The 25,062-nt window shown below is 47.0% G+C and overlaps 1 protein-coding gene across 1 annotated transcript in view; it reads right to left on the minus strand.

Moving 5' to 3' along the window:
* Positions 1 to 24,068, minus strand: part of ATOH8 (atonal bHLH transcription factor 8) — a gene marked incomplete at its 5' end in the record, with an annotated part of 32,786 nt that extends 8,718 nt beyond the window's left edge. Inside the window, 2 exons of the mRNA XM_081328026.1 lie at positions 8,986 to 9,177; positions 23,568 to 24,068. Of these exons, the coding sequence (XP_081184152.1) occupies positions 8,986 to 9,177; positions 23,568 to 24,068 (693 nt within the window). The remainder of the gene's footprint in view (positions 1 to 8,985; positions 9,178 to 23,567) is intronic.
* Positions 24,069 to 25,062: the final 994 nt, after the last annotated feature.

Here is a 25,062-nt window from a genome sequence, read left to right on the forward strand (position 1 = left end):
TTCAGCTTGGAAGGCAGACCACGAAGAAAGTAGCTAGAACGATGGAATTGGGGCTTTTGATTAAAGGCGTAAATCAAATGGGGCCAAAGGAATAGACTTCCTTCAGAAACTCAAGTTTCTTCCTGAGAAAGGTCGAGTCTTGTAGCTGAAGGTTCCAAGGATGGGCTGGTCAAATAAAGTCATTACGGCCACCACAACTGTCCCATGGAAGGGGTTTTTTTTTGACGTGCTTTGATGGACAGAGAAAAGGGGAGGAGTTTTCATCATATGAAAGATATCTGAGACTTTTTCATCTCCCTAGAGCAGGGGTCGGCAACCTCGGCTCTTTTATGACTCGTGGACTTCAACTCCCAGAATTCCTCAGCCAGCATGGCTCAGCTTGGAAACCTTTCCCTTTCCCCTCAGCGTGGCTGGCTCAGGGATTCTGGGAGTTGAAGTCCACGAGTCATAAAGTGGTCTAGGCCTAGGGCAGGGGTAGGCAACCTCGGCTCTTTTATGACTCGTGGACTTCAACTCCCAGAATTCCTGAGCCAGCTATGCTGGCTCAGGAATTCTGGGAGTTGAAGTCCACGAGTCATAAAAGAGCCGAGGTTGCCGACCCCTGCCCTAGAGGTTTCTCCCCACCCCACCCCCATCCTTTGTACCCGTCCACCTGTCAGGTCTTTATCTCCTTGTACTTTTGTGTGAACGCAGCAGAGTTGCCACTGGTACCACAACTGTGGAAAATAACCTGACTATGGAAACAATCTTATTATCCACATACCTGTGTACTCACAAACACATCCTCAGTGTACCACAGATGTAGAAGCAGGGGGATGGACTAGAAGACCTCCAAGGTCCCTTCCCACCCTGTGATTCTACGATTCTGTAAAGATCTCCTGCTTGAGCAGGGGGTTAGACTAGAAGACCTCCAAGGTCCCTTCCAACTCTGTTATTCTATGCTAGAAGGAAAAAAAAAACCAACAAACCAACCCTGCAAAAGAAATGCCTCTGCTAGGGAAAAAAATATGTCTTAAAAATCCTACATTTGTGAGACATTCCACCCCAAGAGAGCTGATCTGAGTATGCAAACCACTTGTTTTAATTTCTTTGGGGAAGTCAACGCATGCATTTTAAAGGAGTTTGCTGAAAGAAGTCACAGGAGATGGCCAAGGGCATGGATTTTTCAGCTGTCCCGGGGAAAATTAAAATAAACAGTGTGTGTGTGGGGGGAAATCAAGATTTGTATTTTTATTGTTTTAGTTTTTCACACCCAGCTGCACAAGGGACGGTCAGGAACATTAAAATCAAAGGGAGGAGCAAATGCATTCATTTCACCAGCTCTTGCTGAGCTTCAGCACCTGTTTCAATCCCTAAAGCATCAAAGGACAGTACCAGAATATATATCCTAGCATTTCCACTCCATCGTTCATAGAACCTTCTACCCTTGCCTATTTAAAAAAATTTTTAAAAAGCAAGTGGACTTGATGTTATTTTTTTTTCCTTTGAAAATGTTTCGCTTCTCATGCAAAGAAGCTTCTTCGGTTCTAACTGACAGGAGGGGAATGGAAGGATTTAAAGCAGGGGTCTTCAAACTTGGCCCTTTTATGATTTGTGGACTTCAATTCCCAGAATTCCTCAGCCAGCATGTAGGGGGTCTTCAAACTTGGCCCTTTTATGACTTGTGGACTTCAACTCCCAGAATTCCTCAGCCATCATGCCTGGCTGAGGAATTCTGGGAGTTGAAGTCCACAAGTCCTAAAAGGGCCAAGTTTGAAGACCCCTGATTTAAAGAATCAAATCTTGACGAAGCGAAGTAGCTTCTGGGATGAGAAGCGAAACATTTTTCAAAGACTAAAACAAAAAAACCTAAGAAAGTTCAGTTGACTTTTGGAAGAAAAAAAAAAGACTTTGGGGGCAGCCGTGACCTGGATGATTGAGAATCTCCGTGGGACATTTAAAACTGGAAAGCAAAAACAAGAATTCTTTCGCCGTCGAGTTAAGTTTTGGTTAAATTGGGTGGCCATCCCAGAGAAAAATCTCGAATAATACTGAGAGGGACTAGAATTTTTTTCCTCCTCCTCCACTTCACAGCAGTCTATACAAGGAGGGGGGGGGGTTTGGCAAGACTTTTGGGAATTGTTGCCCCCCCCTTCCTAGGAGGACTGACCCAAGGTCGCCCAGCTAGCTATTTGCACCTAGGATAGGATTAGAATTCACAGCCTAATGCCTTTAACGAGTACATCCAACCGGTTCTGAAGTAAGAATAGAACAGAATAGAAAAACAGAGTTGGGAGGGACCTTGGAGGTCATCTAGTCCAACCCCCTGCTCAGGCAGGACACCCTATACCATTTCAGAAAAATGGTTGTCCAGTCTCTTCCTTAAAAATTCCAGTGTTGGAGCATCCACCGCTTCTGCTGCCAGAGGTTGTGGGTGCTTCATCACTGGAGGTTTTTAAGAAGAGACTGGATACTCACTCGTAGGGTCTCCTGCTTGAGCAGGGGGATGGACTAGAAGACCTCCAAGGTCCCTTCCAGCTTGATTCTGATTCCAGGCTCTTCTTAAAAGCCTCCAGACACGGAACAGCCACAATTTCCGGAGGCAGCTTCTGTTCCCCTGATTAATTGTCCTCACTGTCAGGAAGTTTCTCCTCAATTCTGAGTTGCTTCTCTCCTTGATGAGTTGCCATCCGTTGTTTCTGGAGAAACAATTTGACCCCCTCCTCTTCTTTGGGGCAGCCCCTCAAATCCTGGAATCCTGCTATCACCTCCCCCCCCCCCTTCTGTTCTCTCGACTGGCCAAACCCAAATTCCTGCCACCGCTCTTCGTATGTTTCAATCTCCAGGTCTTTGATCATCTTAGTTGCTCTTCTCTGCACTTTTTCCAAAGCCTCGACTTCCTTCCTTCCTTCCTTCCTTCCTTCCTTCCTTTCTTTCTTTCTCTTTTTCTTTCTTTCTTTCTTTCTTTCTTTCTTTCTTTCTTTCTTTCTTTCTTTCTTTCTTTCTTTCTTTCCTTTCCCTTCCTTCCTTTCTTTCTTTCTTTTTCTTTCTTTCTTTCTTTCTTTTTCTTTCTTTCTTTCTTTCTTTCTTTTCCTTTCCCTTCCTTCCTTCCTTTCTCTTTCTTTCTTTCTTTCCTTTCCCTTTCTTTCTTCCTTTTTCTTTTTCTTTTTCTTTCTTTCCTTTCCTTTCCTTTCCCTTCCTTCCTTCCTTCCTTCCTTCCTTCCTTCCTTCCTTCCTTCCTTCCTTCCTTCCTCTTTCTTTCTTTCTTTCTTTCTTTCTTTCTTTCTTTCTTTCTTTCTTTCTTTCTTTCTTTCTTTCTTTCTTTCTTTTTCTTTCCTTTCCCTTCCTTCCTTCCTTTCTTTCTTTCTTTTTCTTTCTTTCCTTTCCTTTCCCTCCCTCCCTTCCTTCCTTCCTTCCTTTCTTCCTTTCTTTCCTTTCCCTTTCTTTTTCTTTCTTTCTTTCTTTCTTTCTTTCTTTCTTTCTTTCTTTCTTTCTTTCTTTCTTTCTTTTTCTTTTTCTCTTTCTTTTTTCTTCTTTCTTTCTTTCTTTCTTTCTTTCTTTCTTTCTTTCTTTCTTTCTTTCTTTCTTTCTTTCTTTCTTTCTTTCTTTCTTTCTTTCTTTCTTTCTTTCTCTTTTTTGACCAAAACTGGATGCAGTCTTCCATCCAGGTGTGGTCTTACCATGAACTTCTTATTATCATTTCTTTCCCCCAAAGGTGTCTGCTGCGAAGGGGAAGGACAATTAAAAACCAGAAACAAATTGGAGCTTTTATAGCAACTCTTCTGCTGTTATTTATGACTCTCCCGGCTTCCTCGCTCACAAAGAGTCCTTTTGCAGGATTCTGCACCCCCCCACCCTCCCCCTTCCTCCTCCTCCTCCTCCTGTTCCTTCTCCTCCTCTAGCAGCTGCTCTCCGTGTTGCATATTGAGTGATGATGAGGTCCTGAAAGTGTTTTTTTGGAACAGATGGCTAGGAGTATGCTGGGGAATGTGCCAGCAGAGAGCTGGGGATGTGCCAAATCCTGCAGTGACTGAGTGCTTTTGGTTCCAACTCGCGTGCCTTTCTCCTGCCCTCTGCCCCGACTGGCGCCAGTAGGACTTCCCAACCAGCACTCCGAACATCTGGAGTCTGGGACTGCCAGAAGACCAAAGGGGGGAGGAGGAGGAGGAGGAGGAGGAGGAGGGAAGCCCGCCCTGCACAGCTCAGCTTCCACAAAATTGCTCGCCAGCAAAACAACTAATCAAAACCAAATAGGCCTCTGTGCACGGACCCCGCATACGCACCGCTGCACGAAGAGGCTTGCAAGCTAACCAGCTACAGGTCGACGGCCGCCCATCCCCACCAATGACGGTGTGTGTGTGTGTGTGTGTGTGTGTGTGTGTGTGTGTGAGAGAGAGAGAGAGAGAGAGAGAGAGAGAGAAAGAGAGGAGGGCTTGTTACATTTGGAAAACTAATGAAGCAAAGAATATTATCTTTCAAATGCTGGAGACAGAGTGGCGGGGTGGGTACGGAGGAGGGGAAGGAGGACGGGTGGGGGGGGGGAAACTGGGTGTCCCGGTGCTTCTGGAGGTATTTCCCAGCTGATAAAAAAGGAATTGCGTGAGAGGCTGTCTTGAAGGACCACACTAGGCTTCTGTGTTCTGGGCCTGCAAGGCTGTAGGACGTGGAGGTAATAGAATAACAGAGTCGGGAGAGACCTCGGAGGTCTTCTAGTCCACCCCCTGCTCAACCCTGTAATATTTCAGACAAGTGAGCGTCCAGTCTCTTCTTTAAAAAAAAAAAAAGCTCCGGCGATGGAGCGCCCGCAACCTCTGGAGGCGACTTCTCTTCCACTGCTTAATTGTCCTCACTGTCAGGAAATCTGTCCTCAGTTCCAGGTTGCTTCTCTCCTTGATTAGCTTCCATCCTTCGTTTCTTGTCCTGCTTTCAGGGGCTTTGGAGAATAAATTGACTCCTTCCTCCTCTTTGGGGCAGCCCCTCAAATATTGGGAGGCTGCTATCATGTCACCCCTAACCCCTCTTTGCATTAGACTAGACCTGCCCAATTCCTGCAACCTTTCTTTACTGCAGGGGTCTTCAAACGTGGCCCTTTTATGACTTGTGGACTTCAACTCCCAGAATTCCTCAGCCAGGCACACGTGCCTGGCTGAGGAATTCTGGGAGTTGAAGTTCACAAGTCATGAAAGGGACACGTTTGAAGACCCTTGCTTTACTGTACATGTTTTAGCCTCCAGTCCCCTGATCATCTTTATTGCTCTTCTCTGCACTCTTTCAAGAGTCTCAACATCTTTTTTATAACAGGGTGGTGGTCAAGTGGACCACTCTTAAGGGAGCACTTGGAAAGAATCCAGGAATCCAGGGAAAGATTAGCAAGCATCCCCCGGGGATCCCAATAGGAAATCTCTGGATCCTGCTCTAAGCTCAAAATCTGATAGAGCCGTCACACTGGGAAGGCCGCAGAGAAAAGCCCATACAGATAGTCCTTGACTTAAGTTGTTAAACACGGCTGTGAAGTGAATCTGGCTTTCCCCACTGACTTTGCTTGTCGGAAGGTCCGGGACACTGCAACTGTCATAAGTACATGCCAGTTGCCAAGCCTCTGAATTTGGATCACCTGTGAAAAATGGTCGTAAGTCATTTTCTCAGTGACATCGTAACTTCGAACGGTCCCTAAATGAATGGTCGTAAGTGGAAGATTAACTGTCCTTGCTGGACAGCAAACATCCAACCTCTGTGTGGCTGTAGGAAAAGTTTCATTTCCATGGCCAGACAACGAAGAACAGACGTAGCAAAGAGGTGTCCTTGCTTCGGTAAACACCCAGGATGTGTGTGGCTTAACTCACAACTGGCTGCCTTTCACGGCTAGGGCAGGACTAGAACTCCCAGCCTCCTGGTGATTGGCCCAAAGTAACCCAGCTGCCTTTCACGGCTAAGGTGGGACTAGAACTCCCAGCCTCCTAGTGATTGGCCCAAATTCACCCAGCCACCTTTTATGGCTAAGGCAGGACTAGAACTCCCAGCCTCCTAGTGATAGGTTCAAAGTGACCCAACCGCCTTTCATGGCTAAGGTGGGACTAGAACTCCCAGCCTCCTAGTGATTGGCCCAAAGTAACACAGCTGGCTTTCATGCCTAAGGCAGGACTAGAACTCGCCGTCTCCTGCTTTCTAGCCTGGTGCCTTAACTAAGTGAAGATCTGATTTTAATTCACAGATAAAAGACTAATTTTGGGGTCCTTTGGGCTGTAAATAAAAATGCATATTATAAGAAAAGCTAAGTTGGGCAGCTTTCACGAACGGCCCTGTTACTAGGGGAGGCGAGAGGAATGCAACATTTTCCTTCTCAGGCAGAATTATACTTGTCAAAGTCACTAAACGACCCACTGAAAACGTCAAATATCTTCCTTAAAAGAAAAAGGTTTATTTTAAAAGCATATTGAGGGCAATTAAGACGTTGATGAGGTTATTGTCGTTCCTTAAATCGTTCCTGGCCCCTTCCAGAGCGTGAAGGAATCCAGCATTTTATCAAAGGAAATTGGGCAGGCAACATTCTTCCTTCCTTTCCTATTGTAAAAACAAATAGAAGATGGGAAGGGAAGGGGGAAAAAACGAAACCTCAAATTCCATGCAGCAAAAAGGAGATAGCAAGTCAGGCAAGGCAAACGAACGCTGAGTCACAAGCCAGCAAAATGTAACATCTGGAGCCTCTGCTTGCCAGGACAGGGCCCTAGCCAGCCATTTGGGGGATGGGTGGACAAAGTCACAACGGCTGGGGAAAGTCATTTGCCACAGGGGTGAAAGGACAAGGCTGGGGGGGGGGAAGAGAGAGAGAGAGAGACACACGGAACACCCCCCCCAGGGCACCAGCTTCGCAGAATCCTTCAAAAGACAGAAGGAAAAGCCAGGAGCTCAGTCTGCCCTGAACGGACTTGCAGCTGAAAAACCAAGTTTACAGGCGAGTTACAGGGTTCACACAAGCATACAGATAGTCCAGTGGAACAGAAGCTGCCTCCAGAAGTTGTGGGTGCTCCGTCACTGGAGGTTTTCAAGAAGAGACTGGACAGCTACTTGTCTGAAGCGGTATAAGGACTCCTGCTCAAGCAGGGGGCTGGACTAGAAGACCTCCGGGGTCCCTTCCAGTTCTATTCTATTTCTATTTCTATTCCTATTCCTATTCCTATTCCTATTCCTATTCCTATTCTATTCTATTCTATTCTATTCTATTCTATTCTATTCTATTCTATTCTATTATTCTATTATTCTATTCTATTTCTATTTCTATTCTACTCTATTCTACTCTACTCTACTCTACTCTACTCTACTCTACTCTACTCTACTCTATTCCATTCCATATTTTCTATTCTATTCTGTTCTGTTCTGTTCTATCCAAGGAGAGAAGCAACCTAGAACTAAGGATAAATTTCCTGACACTGAGAACAATCAACCAGTGGAACAGCTTGCCACTAGAAGTTGTGGGTGCTTCATCACTGGAGGTTTTTAAGAAGAATTTGGATAGCCACTTGTCTGAGATGGTATAAGGACTCCTGCTTGAGCAGGAGGCTGGACTAGAAGACCTCCAAGGTCCCTTCCAGTTCTATTTTGATTGACCTCCTCCATTTACAACCACTACTGAGCCGGGGGTTCCTCAGGTGTTGGTGGTGGAGGAGGAGGTGTTGAACAAATGGGGATAACAAATGTGTAACAAATGGTTATACGACTATGTTGCGAACTTAACAGCTGCAGCCATTCACTTAACAGCGGTGGCAAGAACGGTCCTAAAATGGGATAAAACTCATTTAACAACGGTTCGGCTGAGCAACAGAATTTTTTGGCTTAACTGTGGTCATAAGTCGAGGACGATGTGTCCTCTGTCCACAGCTTCCGGTGAGAAAGTCTAGAGGAGCGAGGGAACATCCTGCTGATCAATAATAATAATAATAATAATAATAATAATAATAATAATAATAATAATAATAATAATAATAATAATAATAATAATAATAATAATATAAGTTGGAAGGGACCTTGGAGGTCATCTAGTCCAACCCCCTGCTCAGGCAGGAAACCCTATACCATTTCAGGCAAATGGCTGTCCAGTCTCTTCTTCAAAACCATCAGTGTTGGAGCATTCACAGCTTCTGGAGGCAGGTTGTTCCACTGGTTAATTGTTCTCACTGTCAGGAAGTTTCTCCTTAGTTCCAGGTTGCTTCTCTCCTTGGTTAGTTTCCATCCGTTGCTTCTTGTCCTGCCTTCAGGTTTCTTTGGAGAAAAGCTTGACTCCCTCTTCTTTGGGGCAGCCCCTGAGATATTGGAAGGCTGCTATCATGTCACCCCTCGTCCTTCTCTTCGTTAAACTACACATACCCAATTCCAGCAACCGTTCCCTATATGTTCCCTATCTTTGAAGGACCCTCCGCATTTGCCGAGCGGCCATCTTCCCTGACCTAGGAAGTCACCATGGGAAGACCAGTATTCCACACAATATCTGTTGTGCCATGAAGAAAGAAAGAAAGAAAGAAAGAAAGAAAGAAAGAAAGAAAGAAAGAAAGAAAGAAAGAAAGAAAGAAAGAGGAAGGAAGGAAGGAAGGAAGAGAAAAGGGAAGGAGGGAGGGGAAGGAAGGGAGAGAAAGAAAGAAAGAGAAAAAGAAAGAAAGAAAGAGGGAGGGAGGGAGAGAGGGAGGGAGGAAGGGAGGAAGAGAAGGAGAGGGAGGGAGGAAGCAAGGAAGAGAAAGGAGGGAGGGGAAGAAAGGAAGGGAGAGAAAGAAAAGGAAGGAGGAAGAGAAAGGGAAGAAGGGAGGAAGAATGGAAGGAAGAGAAAGGAGGGGAGGGAGGGAGAGGGAGAGAAAGAAAAGAAAGAGAGGAAGAGGAAGGAAGGAAACGAGGGAGAGATAGAAAAAGAAAGAAAGAATGGAAGGAAGGAAGGAAGGAAGGAAGGAAGGAAGGAAGGAAGGAAGGAAGGAAGGAAGGAAGGAGGAAGGAGGCTGTCCCCTCCTCCCATCCCAAACGTACCTTCCTTTTTTTGGACCGGCCTTCGGCCTGCAGGGTCCTGGTGCATTGCTCCACGCACTCGGAGAAGCTCAGGTTGCTGTGGTCCGCGCTGTAATCCAGGTCGGCCAGCCTGGCCAAGGAGAGGATATAGTTGCAGGCTATCCTCAGGATGGCCAGCTTGGAGAGCTTCTGTCCGTAGGAATAACAGGGAACCTGCAAAGGACAGCCGGACACAGGAGGTCAGATCTTCCCAGCCCCCCCTTGAACAGCCAGCTGAAGCCGCCCAGGTCCAGGGGCCCAAATGTCCGAGAACAGAGCTGGGAGGGACCTGGGAGGCCATCTAGTCCAACCCCCTGCTCAGGCAGGAGACCCTATAACCATTTCAGACCAATGGCTGTCCAGTCTCTTCTTAAAAACCTCCAGGGTTGGAGCATTCACCGCTTCTGGAGGCAGGTAGTTCCACTGGTTGATTGTTCTAACTGTCAGGAGATTCCTCCTTAGTTCCAGGTTGCTTCTCTCCTTGACTAGTTTCCATCCATTGCTTCTTGTCCTGCCTTCGGGCGCTTTGGAGAATAGCTTGACTCCCTCTTCTTTGGGGCAGCCCCCGAGACTGCTATCATGTCACACACACACACACACACACCACCCCCAGTCATCCTTCTCATTAAGCTCTAGACATGCCCAATTCCTGCACCTGTCACAAGATCCCTTCCCATATTGTTCTCCAGGTTACGAAGAGGCATTGTGTACAATAAAGGCCCTGTAGTAAAGAGCTGGTAGATTTAAAATGGCAGTGCAGCTAGTCCTCAGCTGACATCGGTTCATTTAGCGGCTGTTCCAAGTTACAATGGCACTGAAAAAAGTGTCTCAGGATCATGTTTCACACTTAACGACCGTTGCAGCATCCCCTTGGGTAACGTGATTAGAATCCAAAGGCTTGGCAACTGGCATGTACTCATGGCAGTTTCAGCGTCCCGGGGTCACGTGACCCCCTTTTGCGACCACCTGACAAGCAAAATCAAGCCAGATTCCCTTAACAACCGAGTCACTAACTTAGCAACCGCAGCGATTAACAACTGTGGTGAGGAAGGACGTAAAATGGGGCCCAAACTCACTTAACGAACTTCTCACATCGCAAGTTAAATTTTGGTCTCGATTGTTATACGTTGAGGACTACCTGTATATAAGAATAGCCAACTAGAAGTCCTGGATGGACTCAGAAATTCAGGGCTGAGCTTGTTTCAGCCCAACCTGGTCAGGTGGGTTTCTGTTACTAGGCAAACCCGGCTGTTTTATGACGCGTGGACTTCAACTCCCAGAATTCCTGAGCTCAGGAATTCTGGGAGTTGAAGTCCACGCGTCATAAAAGAGCCAAGGTTGCCTACCCCTATAACCAGATCAAAGGAGGAACTTGGAAAAAAATCAGGAAACAAGCATGCAACTTGCACCGGATAAAATTACGTATTCCCTGAAAACTCAGGTTTACAATTTCAGCCTCTCCCTAAACTCACTTCTGAATATCCAGAATATCCCCCGCTTGGAAGCTAATCTGCGCCCCTTTGCACTGATACGGATCTCGATAAGAGTAAACCTACTGAACTGCGAGCGGGCTTTGTATGCTGCGCTTTTCTGTGCCAAGCATCCAGTAAGTCAAAATGAGGCAGACCTGAATGGGGGGGGGGCATCATCCTGCAGACTTTAGCCCCCCCCCCTCTCTCTCTCTTTCTCTTTTTTTTTCTGGTCTTGCTGGCTGCTCATCCACTTCCAGACAGAATTCAGAATGCAGGTCGTTAAAAAGAGATTTGCCAAATGTTTCAAAGGGCGGTTCTGAACGTGCAGGAAATGGCCCAACTTCAAAGTGGACGGTTCCAACTTTTGAGCTCAGAGTGGTTCATGTCAAGGCCAGAGCCTTGAAGTAACCCATTCCTGAGGGCTAGAAAAAGCAACTTAGAAGGAGAATAAGTTGACCCTCCCCTTCGCTGTGACAGCCCCCCAAGGGGGTTGGACTAGAAGGCCTCTGAGTTCCCTTCCACCTCTTTCATTCTATTTAAGGCATCTTCTTTGAGCAGGGGGTTGGACTAGAAGACCTCTTGAGGTCCCTTCCAGCTCTGTGATTATGATTTTAAGTACTGGAAAGCAGCTATCATACTACCCCTAGTCCAGGGGTAGGCAACCTTGGCTCTTTTAGGACTTGTGGACTTCAACTCCCAGAATTCCTCAGCCAGCCATGCTGAGGGGAAAGGGAGAGGTTTCCAAGCTGAGCCACGCTGGCTCAGGAATTCTGGGAGTTGACGTCCACGAGTCATGAAGGGCCCATATTTTCCCCATGCTAGCTCAGGCATTCTGGGAGTTGAAGTCGAGTCATGAAGGGGCCAAAGTTTCCTCCATGCTGGCTCAGGAATTCTGGGAGTTGAAGTCCACAAGTCATGAGGGGGCCATACTTCCCCCATGTTGGCTCAGGAATTCTGGCAGTTGAAGTCCACAAGCCATGAAGTCCACCTGTCATAAAAGTGCCAAGGTTGCCTTGGCCTAGTCCTTCTCTTCATTAGATCAGCCATAACCTGGTTCCTTCAACCATTCATCCTCCTCCAGACCGGGGGTCACCAACCCCTGGGCTATGGTCCGGTACCGGTCCATGGCTAGTTAGGAACTGGGCCACGCAGTTGGAGGTGCAATGAAGGCAATTCTTCCACCTAGAAGAGGATCAACTGCTTGAGATTGCCAACGATGGTGACCTTAAAAGCCTTATTTGAGACAACTTAAAATCTCCATACATTCTGGATTCAAGTCAAGACAGAACATTCTGAGATGGCCACAAAAGCACTGAAAAGCCTGCCACCACACCCACCCTCCTACCTTTGCGAAGCAGGGTTTTCTGCAGTGACAGCAACCGAAACACAGTTACGGAGTAGATTGGACGTTAAACTACACACTTCGGGTGTCACTGTCTCCCATCGCCCCCAGATGGGACCTTCCAGTTGCAAGCTCAGGGCTCCCGTGGATGCTGCGTTATGGTGAGCTGCGTAATTATTTCACTCTATATTACAGCGTAAGAATGATAGAAATTAAGTGCCTTATTTATTTGTGCATTATTTATTTATTTCTTTGGTTATTTATTTATTTAGAAATTTTCAATCAATGTAATAATGCGCTTGAATCATCCTGAAACACCCCCTACCCACCCCTGGGTCCATGGAAAAATTGTTTTCCTTGAAACCGGTCCCTGGTGCCCAAAAGGTCGGGGACCTCTGCTCCAGATCCTTGAATATCTGTGTTGCTCTTCTCTGCACACTTTCTAGGATCTCTGCATCTGTTTTGTGTTCTGGTGTTCTGTTTGGTGTTCTGTCTGCAGTTCTGGTTTGGCCTCAGAAGGTAAATAGTATCTGGTAGATATTTCTGGACTCAGAAGTAAACAGGCTTGTTCGCCTACTGTACATGGATGGAAGACCATCAAGGACCCTCAAAACTATAGCCTAGATTGGGAAGTTAAAAAAAAATCTCACAAGAGGACAGTGGTGTACAGGAGCAAAGCTGAACTTGGAAATGCTACTTTTCCGGCAACGATCCTGTATGTGTTGGACTCAGCTGTTTGAAAGTCCCCATCTTCCTGAGTTTTGAGATTGGTTAAAATAAGGAACGGTTGCTGGAACTGGGTGTGTCTAGTTTAATGAAGAGAAGGACGAGGGGTGACTGTCAAAGCAAGAACATCCGATGTTCTTTGAAGAGTTTCATCTGTCAGAACCATGACAGTGACATGATAGCAGTCTTCCAATATCTCAGGGGCTGCCCCAAAGAAGAGGGAGTCAAGCTATTCTCCAAAGCCCCTGAAAGCAGGACAAGAAGCAACGGATGGAAACTAGTCAAGGAGAGAAGCAACCTAGAACTAAGGAGAAATTTTCCTGACAGTTAGAACAACTAACCAGTGGAACAACCTGCCTCCAGAAGCGGTGAATGCTCCAACACTGGAAGTTTTTAAGAAGAGACTGGACAGCCATTTGCCTGAAATGGTATAAGGTTTCCTGCCTGAGCAGGGGGTTGGACTAGATGACCTCCAAGGTACCTTCCAACTTTTATTATTATTATTGTTATTGTTATTGTTGTTTGTTGTTATTATTACTATTATTATTATTAATCCATAGAAGTGTTCAATTTACAACGGTTCATTTAATGATGTCAGGAAACTTCTCCTTAGCTCTAGGCTGCGTCTCTCTTTAATGTCCCAAGGTGCTTTCTTTTCCCCCCAAGAGCGAACTAGACTTTCTTGTCTTTCTTGGAAGACATTTCACTTCTCATCCAAGAAGCTTCTTCAGTTCCGACTGAATGGTGAGAGGATGGAAGGATTTATATTCCTTGCAGTCATCTGCTCTTTTGTCCTCTCTCTCAGAGTCGCTGAGGTCACTTGGAGGTTTATCTGTGCCCTCGGGGGGGGGGGGGCAAGGGGGTGTCACCTGAATAGTGCAAATGGGTGTGGAAGCTTCTTGGAACTGCTGAAGAACTGAAGAAGCTTCTTGGATGAGAAGCGAAATGTCTTCAAGGAAAAACCAAGAAAATCTCTGTTGCCTCTTGAAAAAAAAAACATCTTTGGGAGAACCATGACCTGGATGATGGAGAATCTCCACCGACACTCCTTTGGAAACGTTTTGCTTCTCATCCAAGTAGCTTCTTCAGTTCTGAAGACAAACTGAAGAAGCTTCTTGGATGAGAAGCGAAACGTCTTCAAGGAAAAACCAAGGAAATCCTAGTTGCCTCTTGAAGAAGCACTTTCAGGACAGCCGTGACCTGGATGATGGAGAATCTCCACAGACAACTCTCTTTAATGATCTTCTACCCATTACTTCTTGTCCTGCCCTCCAGGAGCTGTGGATATGCTGGGATGCTCCAGTGATTTCCTTCTCTAAGCTGGGAATAAACAGGATGACTTAAATATCTCCTTTACCATTCTACGGCTTGCTCTTTTCTCAGGTGAAAACTAGGATCCTAGCTTTAGGCTGAGAAGGCATGGATTCTAGTATGCTAGCCTATCCTTCCTTCTCTAGGTATAAAAAACATTTGTGATTGCAGTGAAAGCTGGATTACAATCCCATTTATTGTATTCTGACCTTTACAGGCAGAGGTACACTTAACATTCCAGGCCTGGTTGCTTAATAGGCTTAGGCCCGAGTCAAGTCTTGCTAAACTAGGGTAGGAAAGGAATTGCTTGATTCTGCAACAGGAGGGATTACGTCCACTTGATTATTTAGTCTGAGAAAATGCATTAAACAGCTATTCCAATGGGACGGTAGACCTGTAGGAAATCTCCATTGTCTGGAAAGGAGGCTAAGGTGTCGTCACATTGTCAGAAGTGCCCTTGATTTTTCTAGATAATTAAGCCTGGAGGAAGTTTAACGAAGCTGTCATGATTCACGCTTCTCCTTAGAGACACTCACAAGGAGAGACAGAGAGACTGTCAAAAATCTAGGACAGGGGTCTTCAAACTTGGCCCTTTTATGACTTGTGGACTTCAATTCCCAGAATTCCTCAGCCAGCGAAGCTGGCTGAGGAATTCTGGGAGTTGAAGTCCACAAGTCATAAAAGGGCCAAGTTTGAAGACCCCTGATCTAGAACAAAGGAGACATTTCCAAACAGTGAGAACAATTAACCAGCGGAACAGCTTCCCTCCAGAATTTGCATATGCTCCATCCCTGGAGGTTTTTAAGAAGAGATTGGACAGCCATTGCTCTGAAATGGTGTAGGGTTTCCTGCCTGAGCAGGGGGTTGGACTAGAAGACCTCCAAGGTCCCTCCCAACTCTGTAATTCTATTATCATGTTTTGTTGAATTAGACTAAATCAAGATCTAAAGGGATTCCAGGAGCCGCAAAGAGAATGGATGAGGTTACAGACTGTACACCTCTGACTGATTGATTGATTGATTAATTGATTGATTCCATTTGTGTCCCACTTTTCCCTCATGGAGCTATTGAAGATGGCTAACGCAACCTTAAAAATAAAAACATTCAGATTGATGCTAAAACCGACGAGCAATTCAAAGCTTGTGGAGCTCCTGGCTGCGCTCTGAGGCTGGTTGTTTTCTTGCAGATGTTTCATTACCTAACTAGGTAACATCTTCAGTGCTCAAATATGGAAGACGTTACCTAGCTGGGTCATGAAACGTCTGCAAGAAAACAACCAGCCTCAGAGAGCACCAAGGACCCCACAGTTCAACCCTGGGAAACAAATATTTTCTACCATTGGTAATTCGAAGCTGGTTAAAAGAGACGACGCCTTTACAGATAGTTCAGTCATGGAGAAGGTGGCAGAGAAATGAAGCTTCCAAGACAGTAGATTTCCTTGCCAGGAGCAACGCAGGGCAGAGAAGACGTCTTCTGTATTTGAGAAGGATGCGCTTCTGACTAGGGAACATCTGCCAAAGGGGTTCTCTGCAGATCAGAGTGCTCCTACAGAGACAGGTGGAACTTCAGACACACATCTGCTCAGCCTTTCCTCCAAAGTGGAAGATCAACAACCCTGAAAGCTGAAGCCACAGATCACCCGGCGTTTCAGCAAAGGGCATCACTTGATCCCCATCCTTTGAACTAGTCGGGCGCCCACCTGCTGTCTTTCGCACAGCTTGTTGAGGAGTACTAAGCCAAGCAAAGGTGAGATTCCCAGTGCACGGATTAAAACAGGTGCTCAAACTGAAAGCCACCGGTGGACTCCTACCATGCCAATTCATTCAATCAATCCATCAGAATAGAGTTGGAAGGGGCCTTGGAGATCTTCTAGTCCAACCCCCTGCTCGGGCAGGAAACCCTATACCATTTCAGACAAACGGCTGTCCAGTCTCTTCTTAAAAACTTCCAGCGTTGGAGCATCCACCGCTTCTGGAGGCAGGTTGTTCCACTGGTTAACTGTCCTCCCTATCAGGAAGTTGCTCCTTAAATCCAGGTTGCTTGTCTCCTTGATTAGTTTCCACCCGCTGTTTCTCATCTAGCCTTCTGGTGCTTTGGAAAATAAATTGACCCCCCTCTTCTTTGTGGCAGCCCCTGAAATACAAGATACAGGAGGATCTGGACAGATCCGAACACTGGGCGCTATCTAACAAAATGAAATTCAATGGTGAAAAAAGTAAGGTTCTGCATTTAGGCAGGGAAAATCAAATGCACAGGTATAGTATAGGTGGTACCTTGCTCGATAGTAGTAACTGTGAGAGGGATCTCGGAGTCCTAGTAGACAATCACTTAAATACGAGCCAGCCATGTGCTGCAGCTGCCAAAAAAGCCAACACAGTGCTAGGCTGCATTAACAGAGGGATAGAATCAAGATCACGTGAAGTACTAATACCACTTTACAATGCCTTGGTAAGGCCACATCTGGAATACAGCATCCAGTTTTGGTCACCACGATGTAAAAAAGATGTTGAGACTCTAGAAAGAGTACAGAGAAGAGCAACAAAGATGATTGGGGGACTGGAGGCTAAAACATATACGGAATGGTTGCTGGAATTGGTATGTGTAGTTTAACAAAGAGAAGGGAGAGGGGTGACATGATAGCAGCCTTCCAATATCTCAGGGGCTGCCCCAAAGAAGAGGGAGTCAATCTATTCTCCAAAGCACCTGAAAGCAGGACAAGAAGCAACAGATGGAAACTAATAAAGGAGAGAAGCAACCTAGAACTAAGGAGAAACTTCCTGACAGTTAGAACAATTAACCAGTGGAACAACCTGCCTCCAGAAGCGGTGAATGCTCCAACACTGGAAGTTTTTAAGAAGAGACTGGACAGCCATTTGTCTGAAATGGTATAGGGTTTCCTGCCTGAGCAGGGGGTTGGACTGGATGACCTCCAAGGTCCCTTCCAACTTATTATTATTATTATTATAAATACTGGAAGACTGCTATCATGTCCCACCTAGTCCTTCTTTTCTCTAGACTAACCAAACCCACATCCTGACGGTTTATGGAAACTGCTTTATCGTTTTTACTAGGAGCTATAATAGTTTAAGGATCCACTGGGAACTGCCCTGCAACAAAAGTTTAAAAAACACACCATTGAAATGCAAACTTTTCATTGTTTTCAGTAACCTTGATCCCCAATCAATAATTCGGAATGGATGGGTAATAATTCACACAGTAGGGATTCATGGCGATTGTCCAATCTCTCCATTTGTTATGGAAAAATCATTGCAGGCATGATTTCAGTATATTTTCCAAATTCTTCATGGTGGTAATCAAAGGAGAGAGATAATGGCAAGGATGATGTTAAGAACCAGTTGTGTCCAACCAAAGACTTTGGTTTCTTGGAGTCAAACTCAACTTTTGGTGACTTCATGGAGAGGTTCGTGTAATTTTCTTCCTGAAAATGCAGAAATGGCTTCCCATTTTGTTTCCTTCAGCGATTTATGAAACTGAGATTCCTGATGGACTCCCATCCAAAAACTGATCAGGACCGACCCTACTTATCTTCCTTGCTCATAAATACATTTCTTGTGTTTATTTTTAATTAGTTACAGGATGTACCACTATAATATGCAAATCGTTTGGGGAAAGAGCACCCATGCTTTTTTCCTTTGATCAGATTTTAATCCTGGCAACCACAGGGGGGTTTTAAAAAGAGGTTTGCCTTTGCCATTGTCCCAGGACTGCAGATGAAGCACTGCCCCAGTGTCACCCAACTGGCATTGTGCCAGACGTGGGACTAGATTTGGCAGAGAGAGAGAGAGAGAGAGAAGAAAGAGAGGGAAGAGAGAATGAGAGAATGAGAGAAGAGAGAAGAGAGAGAGAGGAGAGAGAAGAGAGAGAGAGAAGAAAGAGAGGAAGAGAAGAGAGAGAAGAGAGAATGAGAGAAGAGAGAGAGGAGAGAGAGGAGAGAGAAGAGAGAATGAGAGGAGAGAAGAGAAAAGAGAGAGAGAAAAGAGAGAGAAAGAGAGAAGAAAAAAGAGAGAGAGAATGAGAGGAGAGAAGAGAGAAAAGAGAGAGAAGAGAGAATGAGAGGAGAGAGGAGAGAAAAGAGAGAAAGAGAGAAGAGAGAGAGAGAGAGGAAGAGAGAAAAGAGAGAAAGAGAGAAGAGAGAAGAGAGAGAGAGAAAGAGAGAAGAGAGAAGAGAGAGAAGAGAGAATGAGAGAAGAGAGAAGAGAGAGAGAGAGGAGAGAGAAGAGAGAATGAGAGGAGAGGAGAGAAAAGAGAGAAGAAAAAAAGAGAGAGAGAATGAGAGGAGAGAAGAGAGAAAAGAGAGAGAGAAAGAGAGAAGAGAAAAAAGAGAGAGAGAATGAGAGGAGAGAAGAGAGAAAAGAGAGAGAAGAGAGATTGAGAGGAGAGAGGAGAGAAAAGAGAGAGAGAAAGAGAGAAGAGAGAAGAGAGAGAGAGAGAGAGAGGAAGAGAGAAAAGAGAGAAAGAGAGAAGAGAAGAGAGAAAAGAGAGAAAGAGAGAGAAGGACCCGTTTTTTTCCAGCTTTGGTCACCATATTAAAAAAAAGATGTGGAGATTCTGGAAAGAGTGCAGAAAAAAGCAACAAAGATGATTAGGGGACTGGAGGCTAAAACATACGAAGAACGGTTGCTGGAATTGGGGATGTCTAGTTTAATGAAGAGAAGGACGAGGGGGGACATGATAGCAGCCTTCCAATATTTGAGGGGCTGCCCCAAAGAAGAGGGAGCCAAGCTATTCTCCAAAGCGCCCGAAGGCAGGACAAGGAGCAACGGATGGAAACTCATCAAGGAAAGAAGCAACCTGGAACTAAGGAGAAACTTCCCGACAGTGAGAACAATTCACCAGTGGAACAGCCTGCCTCCAGAAGTTGTGAAAGCTCCAACGCTGGAAGTTTTTAAGAAGAGACTGGACAGTCATTTGTCTGAAATGGTATAGGGTTTCCTGCCTGAGCAGTGGGTTGGACTAGAAGACCTCCAAGGTCCCTTCCAACTCTCTTATTCTGTTACTTAACCAGCTTACTTGTCTAAGGCAGAGTTAGATCTCAGGTTTCCTGGCCCCTAGTCCAGTACTTAAACCAACCGGACCAACAATCACACAATACTGCAGAAGCTAATAAAGCAAAGCCAAAATTGGCATCTCATCGCTCGGATCTGCATTCTTCCTTTTTTTTTTTTGCACGATGAAAGAGAGAAAAAACCAATTCAAATTATTACTTAGATTGTAATAATCCAACTTCTTTTGCAGAGGTTTTCTCAATATTGCTATTTTTACTAACCACTTCAAGGAAGACATGCACAACGCCGGAGTTTCGTTTGCAATATGTGCATTAAGTACATTTCATTCTGAGTATGAGGAGCAGCCTGGGATTATTTTGGCAAAGAGAACTTTCTCCACAGAAGCTTTGGAAGACTTTGCAGCGCTTTTTTCTAGCCAGGCTGAATATGTTGAAAAACAGATCTTCAAACAAGTATACAATAAAGACCAGGAAGGACATATAAACTGCTAAGTGAAATCACATCGCTGATCGGGATTTGATAAACCTGTCGCAGATTGAGCTAAGATTTTATCCATTTTCAGAAAGTCCCTTCTAATTCTGTTATCCTGTAAAGTTATTTCTGGGAGGCGTCACACCTTTGTATTGTACCAAAGTATCTCAGCTGATGGCGGGCTGACCTGACCTCGGCCATACGTAATGGGTAGGAAAAAGTCGGCCAACTTCAGTGTTGGCTTTTTCACCAACTGCTTGAAATATCTGGAGACTCATAAAAACTTTATAACATTGCTTTCACATACAAAGCTATTTCCCCCCCTCTCCCCCCCCCAATGTGGCCGAGCGCTGAAAAAAGACCAACTGACATTCCGTAGCTCTGCCAAATATATTATATTTTGCCCTGGGGAAAAGACCGCAGGGAATCAATTCGATTCAGTGAAATGACCAAAATGCCAGAACAGTTGCAACTTTCCACAAACACAGATGTGTGTGTGTGTCTCTGTGTGTAAATTTTGGGCTCCCTTGTGGTGGCACGCTGAGGGCTACCTACATTGGATCTGTTAGGGGGCCAGGTTAGTGCAGATCACTACGGATTAAATTGATCAACTGGATCACTGGGAGTTGAACATGGCTTGAGGGAACCTTATCAACCAACTAACCAAATAGGTAGCCAGCCAGCCAACTAACCAACCAGCTAACCAGGTGCTTTTTCAAGAGGCAACTGGGCTTTCTTCTCAATGACTCTCAGAGAGAGCGCTAACGACCAGATGACTATGAAAAAAAAAACCCATAAATCTTTCCATTCCTCACTATTCAGTCAGAACTGAAGAAGCTTCTTGGATGAGAAGCAAAATGTCTTCAGAGAAAAACAAACAAACAAAGGTGCCTCTTGAAAAAGCACCTTTTTGGGACAACCGTGACCTGGATGATGGAGAGTCTCCCTAGAGAACAAACACTAATTACATTAACACTGCCACATCTGAACTGAAAAAGTGTGCGGTGTGATTTCTTAACACAACCCAGTTCGCCCAAAATGCAAAAAAAGGGGGGGGGGAAGGGTAGAGGGGGATCTTGAGCTGTTTACTTCTGTGGCCTTTTATGTTTCATAATGCATTTTGCTATAATTTCTTCCTAGTCTCCAGCTAATGGCTGAATAAGGACAAATGATGCCACCAAATGATGCCATGTTGCTAGCTTTAATTGTTTCTATTTATATCCTCCTATTTCTAGAAGAAGCAGCAAGTATGGCTTATATCAGCCCTTCTCAATGAGATGCATGAAGGTAAACTCCTGGAAGTGCATCTATGAGCTTGTGGCCTGAAGATGCTGGAATTGCAACCCAGGCGAGGCCAGGAAAGACGGCTCAGAGGACCCTTCCAGACATGTCCTGCCATTTAACATCTCCAGGGGTTCGGAATTAAATATCCCCAAATAGCAAACCCTCAATATTACAATAGAATAGAATAGAATAGAATAGAATAGAATAGAATAGAATAGAATAGAATAGAATAGAATAGAATAGAATAGAATAGAATAGAATAGAATAGAATAGAATAGAATAGAGTAGAGTAGAGTAGAGTAGAGTAGAGTAGAGTAGAGTAGAGTAGAGTAGAATAGAATAGGAGAACATAATATAGAAGAGAATAGTGAAAAACAGAATAGAATAGTAAAATACAGAATAGAATAGAATAGAATAGAATAGAATAGAATAGAATAGAATAGAATAATAAAATACAGAATACAATAGAATACAATAGAATAGAATAGAAAATAGAATAGAGAATGTAGAATGTAGAATAGAACAGAACAGAATAGAATAGAAAAAAGTAGAATAGAAAATAGAATAGAATAGAACAGAATAGAATAGAATAGAAAATAGAATAGAATAGAGGAGAATGTAGAATAGAACAGAATATAGAATATAGAACAGAACAGAATAGAATAGCAGAGTTGGAAGGGACCTTGGAGGTCTTCTAGTCCAACCCCACAGCCAAGCAGGACACCCTACATTATTTCTGACAGATGAGTCCAGTCATATTGAGAATAACCATGTTACCAGGAGACCAACATCTTACGTTAGGAATTGATTTATCCAAATTCATGGTTATGCGTATCACGATAACCTTACTACAGTAATTCCAGTTTTCCAGGTTCACACTAAACCCCTTAGCTAGACCACCATTAAAATGTGGGTTGGCTAGCTTGTGGCTTGTATGTCATGGGAATGTTGCTTAGATGCAATGCAGGTTAGTCCTCGACTTACAGCAGTTCATTTAGTAATGGTTCGAAGTTGCAACGGCACTGGGAAAAGTGACTTATGACTGTTTTCCACACTTATGACCGTTGCAGCCTCCCCCCGTGGGCCATGTGGTTAAAATCTGGACCCTTGGCAACTGACTCGTGTTTATGACGGTTGCGGTGCCCCGGGGACACATGATCCCCTTTTGTGACCGTCTTACAAGCAAAGTCAATGGGGGAAAGCCGGATTCGCTTAACAACCGTGTTACTAATGTAAGAAGTGCTGTGATTCACTTAACGTCCACGTCAAGAAAGGTCGTTTAATGGGGCAAAGTCATAAGTAGAGGACTACCTGTATTCTTGCTCTTGTTATTATTTCTTCTCAATCAACACCCTCCCCCAGCCTGGCATTTTTGGTGGCCCGGAGTCACCGATGGGAGATTCTGAATGACGCTTCTCGGAATTATTTGCAAGGTTTAAACTTTAGGATTAAAGCCATCTTTAAGCAATCCTAGTTTGTTCCGTTTAAAGCAATCTAACTTAGCTTGGACCAAAGCAAACTTCCAGTCGCTCTCAACTGGGAGTTGGAAGCCACTGGGGTGCTCGCAGCCCTTTCAGAGCGGAAGCTAAACCTGCCGGGCCTCTGATCCAGTCCTACCTTGGTATAACCGTGTTTATAACAAGGCATAAACCCGGATAGCAACACGTGCAACTGCGATTAATTTCTGGACAAACGGTTCAACTTCGTAGCCTGTGCTTCTCACGCACGGAGCAGGTCTGGGAAAACGTGCCAGCAGCGCAAAGCCGCCGGATAGCCGGCAGGAAAGCGCCCTTGATTAACAGGAAGGTATAATTTACACCCCGCGAGAGAGATCCGTGTGAACTTTCCAGATAACAGGGTGATTCATGCAGAGTCCCTTCTTCGTCTGTGTGTGTGTGTGTGTGTGTGTGTGTGTGTGTGTGTGTGTGTGTGTACAGGGCTGATAGCCCCCCCCACCCAAATCACACAGTGTCAAGCCATTAGCCCCCTGCTGTGCATCGTTTAATTGGCCTCTTCATGGGTCCCCCTCTCTGTGCCTACGTTACTCACTTAACAACCGCAATGTTTCACTTAACAACTGTGGTGGGAAAGGTCATAAAACAGGGCAAAGCCCACTTAACAAATGTCTCATGTAGCAAGATAAATTTTGGGCTCAATTGTGGCCGTACGTTGAGGACTACCTGTAATTGAGTTGGGAGGGACCTCGGAGGCCCTCTAGTCCACCCCGCTGCTTGAGGCAGGAGCCTTATGCAGAATGACAGAGCCGGAAGGGACCTCCGGAGGTCTTCTAGTCCACCCCGCTGCTCGAGGATGGAGCCGTATACAGGATGACAGAGCCGGAAGGGACCTCCGGAGGTCTTCTAGTCCACCCCGCTGCTCGAGGATGGAGCCGTATACAGAATAACAGAGCCGGAAGGGACCTCCGGAGGTCTTCTAGTCCACCCCGCTGCTCGAGGATGGAGCCGTATACAGGATGACAGAGCTGGGAGGGACCTGGGGAGGTCTTCTAGTCCACCCCGCTGCTCGAGGCAGAAGCCATATACAGGATGACAGAGCCAGAAGGGACCTGGGGAGGTCTTCTAGTCCACCCCGCTGCTCAAGGCAAGAGCCTTATACAGAATGACAGAGCTGGGAGGGACCTGGGGAGGTCTTCTAGTCCACCCCGCTGCTCGAGGCAGGAGCCTTATACAGAATAACAGAGCCGGAAGGGACCTCGGGAGGTCTTCTAGTCCACCCCGCCCTCCCTGCTGAAAAGAAGAGACCCGATTCCACCCCCTCAAGCTGTCCAGTCTATTTTTGATCCGCGGTGGTGGTGGTGGTGGGAATGCGCTACTCTGGGGTCCGCGTGCGGGATAGGGGGAGGGGGTTTCCGACCTCGGCAAGCCCCTTCCCCACGGGGCCGGGGGGGGAGGGCGAGGGGCTCCGGCTTACCTGCTTGCGGAGCGCCTCGAAGGCGGCGCTGATGGTGTGCACCCGGGTCCGCTCGCGGGCGTTGGCCAGCAGGCGCCGGGTTTGCTGCAGCGCTTTGATCTCCGAGCCGGCGCCGCCACCGCCGGCCGGGTCGCCGGGCCGCCTGCGAGGCGAAGCGTCGGCCTCGGGGTGTCCGGGGCCGGCGTAGAGGAGCCGGGGCGGGAGGGGGGCCGAGGGGCTCTCGGGGTCCCCCCCGGCCGGCGCCTCCTCCGGGCAGGGCGGCCCCGGGCAGCGCAGCGCCGGCAAGGGACCCTCGGCCCCGGCCGGAGCCCCCCGCGCCCGGCGGCCGGCCTGCGGGAAGCCCGGCGGGCGCACGTGCTCCGGGAGCCCCGGCTGCCCCCCGCCGCCGCCGCCGCGCAGCCCCGCCCGGCTCCTGCGCTTCAGCTTCTGGATGCCGCGCAGCTCCTTCAGGCAGAAGCGCTTCCAGCGCGCCTCCGCCTCCATCAGCTGCAAGTTCTTCATGCCGGGCGCCGGGCGGGCTGGGCTGGCCAGCTTTCCACCCCCCCAACACACACACCACACACACACACACACACACCCGGACGCGGCGCCTCCCACCCCCCGGCGGCGGCGGCTGCTGCTTTGGCGGCGCCTTTGCGGAGGAGCAGCTGCCGCCGCTCGCCTGGCCAAGCCCCGCTTCGCGCAAGCGGCGCGGACGGGCGGGGGAGGCTGTCAGCTGAAGCGCCGCTGCTGCTGCTGTTGCCGCTGCGGCAGAGCGGGGGGGGGAAAGGGGGGGCGCCCAGCCCAGCCCAGCCAGCCATCTGGGTTTGCTTAAGCCGCCGTTTGGCCCAGGACCCCCCCCCCCGCCCCTTGGGGCGCGATCCGCCGGGTAGGCGCTTCTGCAGAGCGCGCGGCGGAAGCCTTGGCGCAGCTGCTGGGTCGACCCCCCCACACACACACACACACACACACACACACACACACACAACCGCCCCCCTGCCCAGCACCCCGCCCGGCTTGCCTTGGCTGGGCAATCAGCCCCCATCCCGAGAAGGAGGGGAAGGGAGAGGGAAGGGGGGGGTCTACGGTCTTAGGGCCCACTCGGGGGTCGTCCCGCAGGCGCCGACTGCCAAGGGGCTTTTTTTTTGGCAGCCTCTTCCCGGCCACCTCCTGCTGCGCGCCTCTGGGCTCATCCTGAGAGGCGAAGCGGTTGAGAATACAGATTGGGAAGGGACCTTGGAGGTCTTCTAGTCCAACCCCCTGCTCAAGCACGAGACAGTTAGAGAATCAGTGGAAAGGGACCCTGGAGGTCTTCTAGTCCAACTCCCTGCTCAAGCACAAGACAGAGAATCGGGAAAGGGACCCTGGAGGTCTTCTAGTCCAACCGCCTGCTCAAGCAGGAGAGCCTTACAAAATCATAGAAGAATAGTGGGAAGGGACCTTGGAGGTCTTCTTGTCCAACCCCCTGCTCAAAAAGCAGATCCTTTCAGAATCATAAAATAACAGAGTTGGAAGG

The sequence above is a fragment of the Vipera berus genome, assembly GCF_964194415.1.
Source record: "Vipera berus genome assembly, chromosome: 4".
Taxonomy (NCBI): Eukaryota; Metazoa; Chordata; class Lepidosauria; order Squamata; family Viperidae; genus Vipera; species Vipera berus.